Source organism: Leucoraja erinacea, chromosome 14, assembly GCF_028641065.1.
Source record: "Leucoraja erinacea ecotype New England chromosome 14, Leri_hhj_1, whole genome shotgun sequence".
NCBI classification, from domain to species: Eukaryota; Metazoa; Chordata; class Chondrichthyes; order Rajiformes; family Rajidae; genus Leucoraja; species Leucoraja erinaceus.
In genome coordinates this window covers 23,565,505-23,578,190 of record NC_073390.1, presented here as the reverse complement: position 1 = coordinate 23,578,190, position 12,686 = coordinate 23,565,505, and the positions used below count along the sequence as shown (strand labels likewise).

The 12,686-nt window shown below is 48.5% G+C and overlaps 1 protein-coding gene across 1 annotated transcript; it reads right to left on the bottom strand.

The window, feature by feature from the left end:
• Nucleotides 1-173: 173 nt before the first annotated feature.
• Nucleotides 174-768, bottom strand: LOC129703405 (ATPase inhibitor B, mitochondrial-like). The gene has a single exon (XM_055645806.1). The coding sequence runs from the start codon at nucleotides 631-633 to the stop codon at nucleotides 295-297; it is 339 nt and encodes a 112-aa protein (XP_055501781.1). The 5' UTR covers nucleotides 634-768; the 3' UTR covers nucleotides 174-294.
• Nucleotides 769-12,686: the final 11,918 nt, after the last annotated feature.

Here is a 12,686-nt window from a genome sequence, read left to right as displayed (position 1 = left end):
CTGGTGAAAAAGGACTGCTGATGTTTCGGGTCGGGACCCTTCTTCAAATGAAAGTTGGCATCACCTTTCCATGTTCTCCAGAGATGCCGCCTGACCCGTTGAATTACTCCAGCACTTTGTGTCTATCTTTGTAATAAACCAGCTTTCGGTCGTTCTTCGTTTCTACATTCTAAGTCCTGGAGGTTTGACGATGCAAAGGCCCATTTGGTATTTGAAAAGATACAATTTACTGTAGGAACACATCCGCCTTTGTGCAATACCGAGTAGCCAGAGTCTCGGCTCCATCTGATGCAGTCACTCAGTGTCATCGGTCTTCTGGTCTTCAAGGTTCTCCACCTTTGACTCGTGCCACTTAATGTTCTCCTGCAGACGTTGGATCTCCTTCTGCTGAGCTGCGATTTCCTCCTCGTGGTGAGTCTTCAACGTGTCGATCAACTCCTTTTCCTTTTTCTTGAAGTACATTTCTTCCAGAGCCTCCTCCCGTTTGGAGAAGGCGCCCCCTCCCCGCCGGATTGCCCCGTTGGACATCTTCCTTGCCCCTGCTCCCGGCAGCTGGAGGTGGCCGACCATGAGGTATCTCCAGGCCTTGTTGGGAAGGATGCTCCTCAGAAGGCAGCCCGAACCCATGGACATTTTGGTGCGATTGAGCGGATCTTAGACCGTCACCATGGTGAACTGGGTGTGATTGTGATGTCGGAGGTCATTCAATTGGCATTTGGGGGTGGAGGGGGGTTGTTGCCATGGCATTGGTCACATAACCTCAAACAAGATCCAAACCTGTAACAGGCCTTCCCCTTTACACACCCATTTCTCCCACTATCCTGCCCCCCTCCATCCCTCCCCTCCATCCCTCCCTCCACCCCCTACCACCCGCATCCCTTTCTCTGGCCTGACAATTCATGTCTCCTTATCTCACAACCTTTTTTTCCTCCTTTTTATCTCTGGCCTTTGTCCACCCTTCTGATAATCAACCCCCCCCTGCCCCCTCCCCCACCCACCCCACTGTATCCTCCTCACCTATCATCACCAGGCTTTATTCCACTCTCACTCCTCTTTATTCCGAAGAAGGATCCTGAGTCGAAACATCGCCCATCCATGGTCTTCAGAGATGCTGCCTGAACCATTGCATGCAGCACAGTGATCATTTTGCTCAAGAATCAATGCAACATATCCTGGCACCAATAACAAGAGACTGCTGCCCTGTCTAATCTGGTTTACTTTAGAGATACTGCATGGAAATAGGCCCTTTGGCCCATCAAGCCCACGCCAACCAACGATCGCCTACACTTTAGTTATATCCTACACATGAGGGACAATTTACAGAAGCCAATTAGCCTACAAGCTTGTGTAAGAAGGAACTACAGATGCTGCATCTGTAGTAATAGATGACTTTTCAGGTTGAGACCCTTTTTCAGACACAGGAACGGGCAGAAACACTGGGGTTTTTAGCAATGAAGAAGTCTGAAGAAGGATTTAGGCCCGAAACGTTGCCAATTTCCTTTGCTCCATAGATGCGGCCTCACCCGCTGAGTTTCTCCAGCATTTTTGTCTACCTGAGGTTTTTGGCAATCAGCTCTCCACAGTCTCAAACCTGAGTCTGACAGAGGGTCCCGGCCCGAAACGTCATCTGTTCCTTTTCTCCAGAGATGCTGTCAGACCCACTGAGTTACACCAGCATTTTGTGTCTAATCTCCAGACTTGCACATCTTTGGAGTGTGGGAGGAAACCCGAGCTCCCGGAGAAAATCCACGCGGTCACATGGAGAATGTACAAACTCCATACAGAAAGCACCTTTGGTCAAGATCAAACCTGGGTCACAAGGCAGCCACGCGACTGCCATGCCACTGTTCCACCCCTGTCATAGGTGTTGTCGTTTAGAAGTTTCTTCCCAGCTGTTATCAGGCAACTGAACCATCCTCTCACCTGTATGCATGCTGTATCAAACTGTACATCTCTTACCCCTTCTGTCGTGGGGTAGACTGAGACTGACTCCCCTTCTCCCCCGCTCCTCCCCAATCTTTGCACATCCCCCAAACCTTTCTACTTGGTAATTTACAGACTTTACTTTCATTTTCATGTATTTTGTGTTTTTATGGCTGTTGGTAGAACCCTCCTGGAATGAATACAGTTCTATCGTATCTCGAAACTAAAATAGTTTGGATCAAGATTTAGACTAGTCTTTGATTATGTTGGTTGCTTTTCCGAGGCAGTGTGAAGTGTAGATGGAGTAATTGGAGGGGAGTCTGGTCTGTGTGATGGACTGGGCTACATCCAGTGCTCTGCAATGTCTTGGGCAGAGTTGTTTCAAAACCAGGCTGTGATGCAACTGCCAGCATGCTCTCTAAGGTGATCAATTAGATGCGCAGTCATCACCCTGCCCCTGTCATATTAGCTGCACTTCAGCCTTGTAGTGCCGGACAGCACAGAAACAAGCAATTCAGCCCAACCTCTCCATGCCAACCAACATACCCATCTAATCTAGTCCCATTTGCCCACATTTGGCCCAATTCCCTTTAAACCTTTTCAATCCATGTACCTGTCCAAGTGTCTTTTAAATGTTATAGTATTTGCCTCAACTACAGTACTTCCTCTGGCAGCTCGTTCCATATGCCCACCACTCTCTGTGTGAAAACTTGCCCCTCAGGATCCTATTAAATCTTTCCCCTCTCACCTTAAACCTGTGTCCTCTGGTTCTGGATTCCTCAGCTCGGAGAGAAAAAAAACGGTGTGCATTCACCCTATCGATCCCTTGTCAAGCTGCGATGAACAACTCATTATAAGTGTAGCAAGCACCTTCGAACAATGGGGCTTTTATCCAGCTTCATTGCAAACCTGCTGAGTCAAAGTGAAAGTGTGTAGATGTTAGAGCTGCACAGGATGCAATCATTGCCTTGATCTCAACACTATCACACGGTCACACAATACAGAACAGACCCTTCAACCCACCTTACGCACGCCGACCAACATGCCCATCTACACTAGTCCCACCCGCCTACGTTTGGCCCATAACTATCTAAACCAGGGGTGGGGAACCTGCGGCCTTAAGGCCACATGTGGCCTCCTAGGCCATTAAGTGCGGCCTTTTGAATTAATCCAAATTTTGTAGAACAAATCCTTTTATTTTTATTAATATGTTTTTGTTTGTTTCTTATTATTTTTATTTTAATCTTAAAATGAACGTATTTAAAATACCAGAGTAAAAGAAGATTCAACTAAATAATCCTATATCTAATTGAAGTTTCTTGGATGCGGCCTTATTAGATTACAGCTAAATTAATGCAGCCTTCCAACATGAAAAGGTTCCCCACCCCTGATCTAAACCTTTCCGATCCATGTACCTGTCCAAATGTCTGTGAAACTTTGTGATTCTACCTGCCTCAACTACCACCTCCGAGAGCTTGTTCCATATACCCTTTGTGTAAAAAAAAAAAAGCTGTCCCTAGCGTTCTTTCCCTCCCTCATCTTAAATCTAAACCCTCTGGTTCATGATTCCCCAATTCCAGGTGAAAGACTGTGCACTTACTCTATCTATTCCCCTTGTGATCTCTGTACACATCACATCCTCATTCACCTGCACTCCAAGGAATAAAGTCCTAGACTGCCCAACCTCTCCTTATAGCTCAGGCCCTTGAGTCCTGGCAACATCCTCACAAAACACCCGCTGCCTCAAGGGGGTTGTATTACTACACTATTCATGCACCATTACAGGAAGGATGTTTACGAAGGAACTGCAGATGCTGGAAAATTTAAGGTAGACAAGCGACAGCATCTATGAAGCGAAAGGAATAGGCAACGTTTCGGGCCAAAACAGGGTTTTGGGTCTGAAGAAGGGTTTCAGCCCGAAACGTTGCTTATTTCCTTCGCTCCATAGATGCTGCCTCACCCGCTGAGTTTCTCCAGCACTTTTGTCCACAGGAAGGATGTGGCGGCTTTGGAAAGATGTTTACCAGAATGATGCCTGGGTTGGAGGGTATTAGCTACAGGGAGAGGTTAGACGGACTTGGATTCTTTTCACTGGAACTCTAGAAGCTGAGAGGGCACCTACTAGAAGTATATAAAATGATGTGCAGCAAAGATAGGGTAGACAGTCGGATCCTTTTTCCAGCATGGAAAAATCAAATACTAGAGGGCATTGTTTTAAGGTGAGAGGGGCAAAGTTTAAAGGACATACGCGGGGCAAGTTCTTTACTGAGGGTGGTGGTTGCTGGCTTGTGCTGCCGGGGGTGGTGGTGAAGGCTAATCCCGACCCAAAACGTCACCTGGTCCTTATACTTCAGGGATGCTCCCTGACCCGCTGAGTTACTCCAGCACTCTGTGTCTATCTTCAGCTGAAATGACAGGTTGGAGCTAGGCAGCGATTGTAGTAATGACATGTTGGGATGATGGGGGAACCACACCTGTTTCAGAGACGACAATTAATCGCTGCAAAGTGTGCTGGGCGTGCTGGCGGGCACACGACTGGTAATTCCATCCTCACGGGGGGGGCCCAGCGCAGTGGCACGGTGTATCACTGATCCACAGCTTAGACCTGAGCAGCAGTAGAGCTGCTGCCTCACAGCGCCAGTGACCCGGCATTCCATCCTGACTATGGGTGCTGACTGCACACCATTTGTACGTTCTACCTGTAACTCCGTGAATTTCTTCCGGTTTCCTCCCACATCCCAAAGGCGTGCAGGTTTGTAGGTTAATTGGCATCAATAAATTGTCCCCTAGTGTGTGGCATAGAACTCGTGCATGGGTGATCCCTAGTCGGCGCTGACTCGGCGGTTTCAACGCTGCATCTCTAATATTAATACTTAAAAAAATTATACCTCTCCGTCCGACAATACCTAAGTATCAGAACACCCATCCCTCTTTTCAAATTGTGACGCCTTCATCAGTCGAGTATAAAGCTGGACAAATCCTGGATGAAACTTGGGTTAGTATGAAGGTGTGTGCAGTTCTGGTCGCCCCTTTACACAAAGGATGTGGAGGCTTTGGAGAGGGTGCGGAAGAGGTTTTCCAGAATGCTGCCTAGAGTGGAGGGTATTAACTGTAAGAAGTGGGTGGCACAGAGACACAGGTTCAATCCAAGCAGTTCTACCAGCTGCACTACTGCGAACTAATGTGAACGGGTGAAAGATGGTCGGTTTGGACTCGGAGAGCCGATCCATGCTGTATCTATGAAAAAACTGCATCTTTCAAAAAATGAAAACAATAAATTCTATTGATGGCATTTAAATTCCACGGTCTCAGTGATATAATTCATAACTCAAGATTCTTGTCTTAGAAGAAAACCCTGGTCTTAACTCCCTTGCACCCCCCCTCCCCATAAGGACACACAGGAGCCGACATAGAGTGGCACAGTGGCGCAGTTGTAGAGTTCCTGCCTTCGCGCCAGAGACCTGGGTTTGATCCTGACCTTGGGTGAACCACATGTCGTCTTTCCCACTCTTTCTTTACCACTACTTGTGTTGCTACTTTCAGGGAGTTATGGAGTTCGCCCCCGAAATCCAAGCCCTATAAAGCTGCATTGCATTATAATTATTGTATTGAGTATAAGAGTGAGGAAGTCGTGATGCTTGGCGTTCTTCTCATGTTGTCCAGAGTTGTAGGACAGCGCCTCACAGCTGCTGCCTCACAGCTGCTGCCTCACAGCGCCAGAGAACCAGGTTCAATCCTGACTACGGGGGCTGTCTGTACGGAGTTTGTACATTCTCCCAGTGACCTTGTGGGTTTTCTCCAGGTGGCTCCAGTTTCCTCCCACACTCCAAAGGCATACAGGTTTGTAGGTTAATTGGCTTCATGTAAATTGTAAGATTGTAAATTGTCCCTCGTGTGTAGGATAGTACGATAGTGCTGGTGTACAGGGTGACCGATGGACGGCATGGACTCGGTGGGCCGAAGGGCCTGTTTCCATGCTGTTTCTCTAAAGTCTAAAAGTCTAAAGATGACATAACCGGCAGTGTTCTGCCAATCAGCGAGGTGCAGACTGATTGTGACCTGACTGTTCCTTCGCTTTGTATCCCTTCATTCCTTTGGTCAATGATGTGCATCAATCTCAGACTCTAAATTAACAATTGGCACCAGCCATCAATTGCAACACGTTCTTCATGTCCCCCTCAGTTCACTAATTACATAGAGACAGACTGCTTGAGGCTGATAATTATGTTACCTGAGGCAACCTGAAAGTGGAGAAAAGTGGGAGTTTTTTTAAGCTGAACATTGAGGTACCAATGGAAACACTCACAGTGTTAAAGGACATGTGCGGCAGTTGTGTTTGGTCTGCTGGATCTCCCAGTTTAGACTTTAGACTTGAGTTGAGTTTATTTATTGTCACGTGCACCGAGGTACAGTGAAAAGATGTTGTTGCGTACTAACCAGTCAGTAGAAAGACTGTACATGCTCACAATCAAGCCGTCCACAGTGTACAGATACAGGATAAAGGGAATAATGGAAATAATGTTTAGGGTGCAAAATAAAGCCCAGTAAAGTCGAATTAAAGATAGTCCGAGGGTCACCAATGAGGTAAATAGTAACTCAGGACTGCTCTCTGGTAGTTGGTAGGATGGTTCAGTTGCCTGACACCAGCTGGAAAGAAACTGTCCCTGAAATTGGATAGAATTGTGGACACACCCAGACCATCACACAAAGCAACCTCCCTATCATTGGCTCCATCTACACTTCATGCTGACTCGGCAAGGCCACCAGCATAATCAAGGACCAGTCTCACCCCCAGCCATTCTCGCTTCTCCCCTCTCCCGACAGGCACGAGGTACAGAAGTGTGAAAATGCACAACTCCAGATTCAGTTTCTTCCAAGCTGTCATCAGGCTAATGAACCATCCTCTCACCAACTAGAGAGCGGTCCTGAGCTCCCATCTACCTCATTGGTGACCATTGGGCTATCTTTAATCGGACTTTACTGGACTGGCTTTATCTTGCACTCAACATTATGCCCTTTATCCTGTATCTGTACACTGTGGACAGCTTGATTGTAATCATGGATAGTCTTTCCAGTGACTGGATAGCACGCAATGAAAAGCTTTTCATTGTGCCTCACCACACTTGACATGTTAAACTAATGACTAATAATACTTTTCCTACATGAACGGTGCTACGTAGGTGCGAGCTGTTGTTGGAGCGCATCAGCATGACACATGAAGTTATACAACACGGAAACAAACCCTTCAGCCTAACTCACCCACACTGATCACGATGCCATATAAGCTTCAAGAAAGAACTGCAGATGCTGGAAAAATCGAAGGTAGACAAAAATGCTGGAGAAACTCAGCGGGTGAGGCAGCATCTATGGAGAGAAGGAATGGGCGACTTTGGGCACCAATTGGTACAGTGAAATTTGAGTTCCATCACAGTGGAATCAACATTCCTCACTGTGATGAAAGGCAATAAAGTTCAGTCAATCTTCCTCCTTTTGTTCTCCCGTGGTTGAGGCTTTGAACCCTCGCCACTACGGATGGCCCGATGTACAGGCCCTGTCGCCGGGATGATAGAAACTCCGACATCGGGATGGATCGGAGCACATTCTGCGGCTTGGAGTTCCCGACTCGGCCACTTCTTACCTGAGACTGCGCCTTCCGAAGTCCACAGGCCCCGCTGGATGGAACTACAACACTGCCGATCCTCGGCAATAGATCCCAGGCTCAGTAAACCTGTGACTACACTTTATCTTGCTGCTTGATGTTCCTCAAGCTAACGAGACTAAGGTTACAGGTGGCGGCTCAGTGGCACAGCGGCAATGTTGTTGCCATACAGCGCCAGAGACCCAGGTTTGATCCTGCCTATGGGTGCTTTCTGTGTGGAGTTTGTACGTCCTCCAAGTAACCGCATGGGTTTCTTCTGAGTGTTCCGGTTTCCTCCCACATTCTTAAGATGTGCAAGTATGTAGATTAATTGGCTCCTGTTCATTGTCCTCAGTGTGTAAGTGCTAGTGTATGGGTGATTGCTGGTCGGTGCAGACTTGATGGGCCGAAGGGCCTGTTCCCATGCTGCATCTCCACAGTCTGAAGTAAAGTAATTTGGCATGGGTGAGAATAGATTTCCCTAGACTGAGGTAAGAAGAACTACAAAGGAGCATTTTGCTCTCACTTTCTCTCGGCCAGTTTACAGAGACAGTTTTGGCGGCACAGTGGTGCAGCGGTAGAGTTGCTGCCTCACAGCGCCAGAGACCCCAGCCTCCATTCTGACCTCCGGTGTCGTCTGTACAGAGTTTTCACATTTTCCCCGTGACCGCGTGGCTTTCCTCGGGTGCTCCGGTTTCCTACCACTCTCCAAAGACGTGCGGGTTTGAAGGTTAATTGGCCCTCTGTAAAAGGACAATGCTTGCGGTAATTTTTGAACTGTGAGCTAATTGAAAGGCGCTGGGGTTCAGAGGAAGCTGGGTTTCTTTGTACGTCAGTTACTGAATGCTGACCTACAGGTAGAGCAAAGAATTAGGAAATGTAAGAGTCACAAAGTCAAGGGAGTCAAGAGTGTTTTATTGTCATATGTCCTGCGACGGAACGGAAAATCTCACTTGCAGCAGCAAAGCAGATATGTAAACATTTGGCCGCAATTGGAGTATTGCTTGCAGTTCTGGTCACCCCGTTACAAGTAGGATTTGGAGGTTTTGGAATAGGTGCAGAGGAGGTATACAAGAATGATTGGAGGGTATAGGCTCCAGGGAGAGGTTGGACAGAATTGGATTGGTTCCCCTGGAATGCCGGAAGACCCGATGGAAATAGGTAAAATTATAGGAGGTATAGATAGGCTCGACAGTCACAATCTTTTCCCGGGGTGGAAAAATCAAATACTCCAGGAAATAGCTTTAGGGTACTTTAAGGGGTGAAAGTTTATTGGAGATGGGCTTTTCCATAAAGTATTAATGTGTTGTCACACAACACCAAAGATTCGGATTCGATGCTGCCTGTGTGGAGTTTGCACATTCTCCCAGTGACCAAATCCAAAAGATGTGCAGGTGTGCAGGTGAATTATCCCTCTGTAAAATTGCCCCTAACGCGTAGGAAGTGGATGCCACAGTGGTAAAACACAGAACTAGTGTGAACGAGATATCGCTGGTCGGCGTGTGCTGAAGGGCCTGTTTCCACGCTGTGTCTCTAAAATTAAGGAAAATCAAATGTAATGTGCAGGGCAAGGATTTGACACAGAGGGTGGTGGGTGCCTGGAACATGCTGCCAGGGGTGGTGGGTGCCTGGAACATGCCGCCATGCTGCCAGGGGTGGTGGTGAAGGCAGATACGATAATGGCAATTTAAAGGTTTTTTGGCCTCTGCACATGGATATGCATGTAATGGAATGACATGGATCATATGCAGGTAGATAGGACTTGGTCTTGCCATCATGAGTAGAAAGTAACTGCCAATGCTAGTTTACACCAAAGATAGACACAAAATGGTGGAGTAATTCAGCGGGTCAAGCAGCATCTTTGGAAAATGAAACAGGTGACGTTTCGGGTCAAGACCCTTCTTCAGACTTGACACGAAACGTCACCTATTCCTTTTCCACAGAGATGCTGCCTGACCCGTTGAGTTACTTCAGCACCTTGTGCCTATCTTTGATCTTGGCAACATGTTTGGCACAAACATTGTGGGCCGAAGGACCTGTTCCTGTGCTGTTCCATGGCATGAGTGCAAGGATAAGACCAGGAAGCAGTGGATGGATGATGGATGGCACTTTCAACCCCGGGAATAGCTCGTGCTAACCCAGGCCTCTTTCCCTTTGTGTTCCTGGCTCTTTGAAGTGTGAATATTGTATGGGGGCTGGCAGGGGTCCAACTTGGCGTGTGTCTCGCATTGTTCATGGGGAATAGGAACATTCTGTGCGAGGTCAGACACACTCCTCTCTACATCCCCTCCATAAAAAACCCTGCTCACATACACATCACATATTTCTCCAAAGGGTAGCGCGACCTTATATTATCTCCCCCCATATGTTCACTCAGTCATATCGCTCTCCACTTCAATTACCTACAATAAAAGTCAACCTTTTCAACAGAATCCCATATTTTAAGAAGCAGGTAAACAACTTTGAGATAATTTATGTTTGCAATTGTGTTACAATCTCAGGTGAAGAATTTAAGGTCTGATGGAGTGAAGTGCGCTAATACCATTAGTTAGCTGGCGTGTGTGGGCTCGGAGCGGGGGGGGGTGGGGAGGCAGAGAGTGCGGTGCACCATCACCGTGCCGACACGCTGGGTCACACTCGTCCCTGTTGTCCCACTCCCCAGGGTCTGTCACCCACCGTGTCGGGACGATGACCCTCCCCACACTGTCTACCCTCAGTGTCCACACACACACTCACACACACACACACACACACACACACACACACACACACTCACACACACACACACACACTCACACTCTCACACACACACACACACTCACACACTCACACACACACTCACACTCACACACACTCACACACATTCACTCAGACATGCACACACACACGAACACACACATACACACACATACACACACACATATACAGACACATGCAGGCACACACACAAACATGTACACAAACATGTACACAAACGAAGGGATAGGTGACATTTCGGGTCGAGACCCTTCATCAGACTGATGTGGGGTTGGAGGGGGGCGGGAAGAAGAAAGGAAGAGGCGGAGGCAGTGGGCTGTGGGGGAGCTGGGAAGGGGAGGGGAAAGAACATACACAGACATGCACACATATAGTCACACACGCACACACACCCACAGACACATATATGGGATTCTTGTCCTCACCTTCCACCCCAGCTGTCACATACAGCATATAATCCTCCAACATTTTTGCCACCTCCAACAGGATCCTACTACTGGTCACATCAACCCATCTCCACCTCATTCTGCTTTCCACAGAGACCGTTCCCTCCGCAACTCCCTGATCAACTCGTCCCTTCCCACCCAAACCACCCCATGCAACCACAGGAGATGCCACACCTGTCCCTTTGCCTCCCCCCTCGACTCCATTCAAGGACGCACACAATCTTTTCAGGTGAGGTTCACTTGCACCTCCTCCAACCTCATCTACTGTATCCGCTGTTCCACGTGTCAATTTCTGTCATCAGACTGATGTGAGTGGGTTGGAGGGGGGCGGGAACCTAAGATCTCCCGGGAAGAGGTCACAATCTGGCAGTGTCCTGGCTCCTGGGTCAGAGTGAGACCGAGGGCAAATTGGGGGAAAGCAACACACACAGACAGTGCACGACCTAATAGTTAAGGGCCTGACCCACACACCAATTTCACACCTCTGCCAATTTGCCCTTGACACACACACACACAGACAAGGTCGTATATATGGGATTAGGTTGTTCTCAGTCCTTCCTCGTGGCATCAGTAGGTTGGGGCGTTTTTTGTCGCATGTACAGCATATAATCCTCCAAGGAATTTGTCTTCACCTCCAACAGGATCCTACTATGCTGGTCACATCAACCCATCTCCACCTCATTCTGCTTTCCACAGAGACCGTTCCCTCCGCAACCGCCTGAAGAGAAAGATAAACTCGTGCACCTTCCCACCCTTTAGAGAGCGCCCATGCAACCACAGGAGAGAAGGGGGGAGAAGGATGCAACACCTGTAATATTTGCCTCCCAGGTGCGACTCCATTCAAGGACACTTTTCGTAATTCACAATCTTTTCGGAATGGGTAGCGTAGAGGCTTCTCTTAGAGTGCTCCTCCTCCAACCTCATCTGGCTGTACTCGATCGCTGTTTTCTACAATGTAGTTTTCTGTGCAGATCGGAAAGAATAAAGCGCAGGCTCGGTGCGTGTTTGCACAAGTGTAATACCTGTCGCTCAGTCTGCCTTCAAAACCTACCTGATCTCCAACCGGTTGCTCGATGGGCACTACGGCGACCCCTCCAGTTCGCCCACAATCTGACCTTTCTGTCCTGGGCCTCCTCCATTGTCTGGAGTGAGACCGAGCGCAAATTGGAGGAACAGCACCTCATATTCCGCTTGGGTAACTTAAGGGGGTTAAGGCGGCTGTGGGCGAACTGCCACTTGTGCGCTGTACGGCGCATCCGCGAGTTAAGGTCCTGACGTCTCCCACTCCTTCCACGACCTAATTCACGACCAACAGGAACCCGCTGCCCGATTTGCCCTTGAGCGACAAGTGGCAGTTACCCGCAGCAGCTAGTCGTCACAAGGTTCCTCTAAAGTTGGAGCGGGGCTGGGGTAGAGTTGTGATGGCTGAGTCGTGGGTACTTGTTGCATCAAGTCCCGTTGGGCCTGACGTTTTCTACCCCTGGACTGGAGCTGAGACTGGGAAAACCGCCCTTGTCCACTGCAAGCAAAAAACCCCACAGTTGTCTCAGCTCCTGTACAGGGGGGTCGTGAAAGTTCGGACAGGCCCTCAAGAAGAGTACCTTCGACCATCAAGTCCCTAGGGCACATGTTCCTCTGGAATTAGAAAACCTCATGCTGGCTGTGGGACTCTGGGATCTCCGTGCTTGCAGTGAAACCGCAAGCTGGTGATTGGTCCTGACTTCTCCGCACACTAGCTCCGACACATCGCAAAGGCCGCGGGCCATGGGGGGAGCTGGAGAGGGAGGGCGGGGTCTGAAATTCGGGAAGCCGCGATGAAGAGTGGGGGTATACGAAGGGAGCGACTGCACTGCCTGTATGAGTAAAAGTTCCATGCAAGACTCACGATACACTGAGTATCGTGAGGTGGGAACTTTGTAACT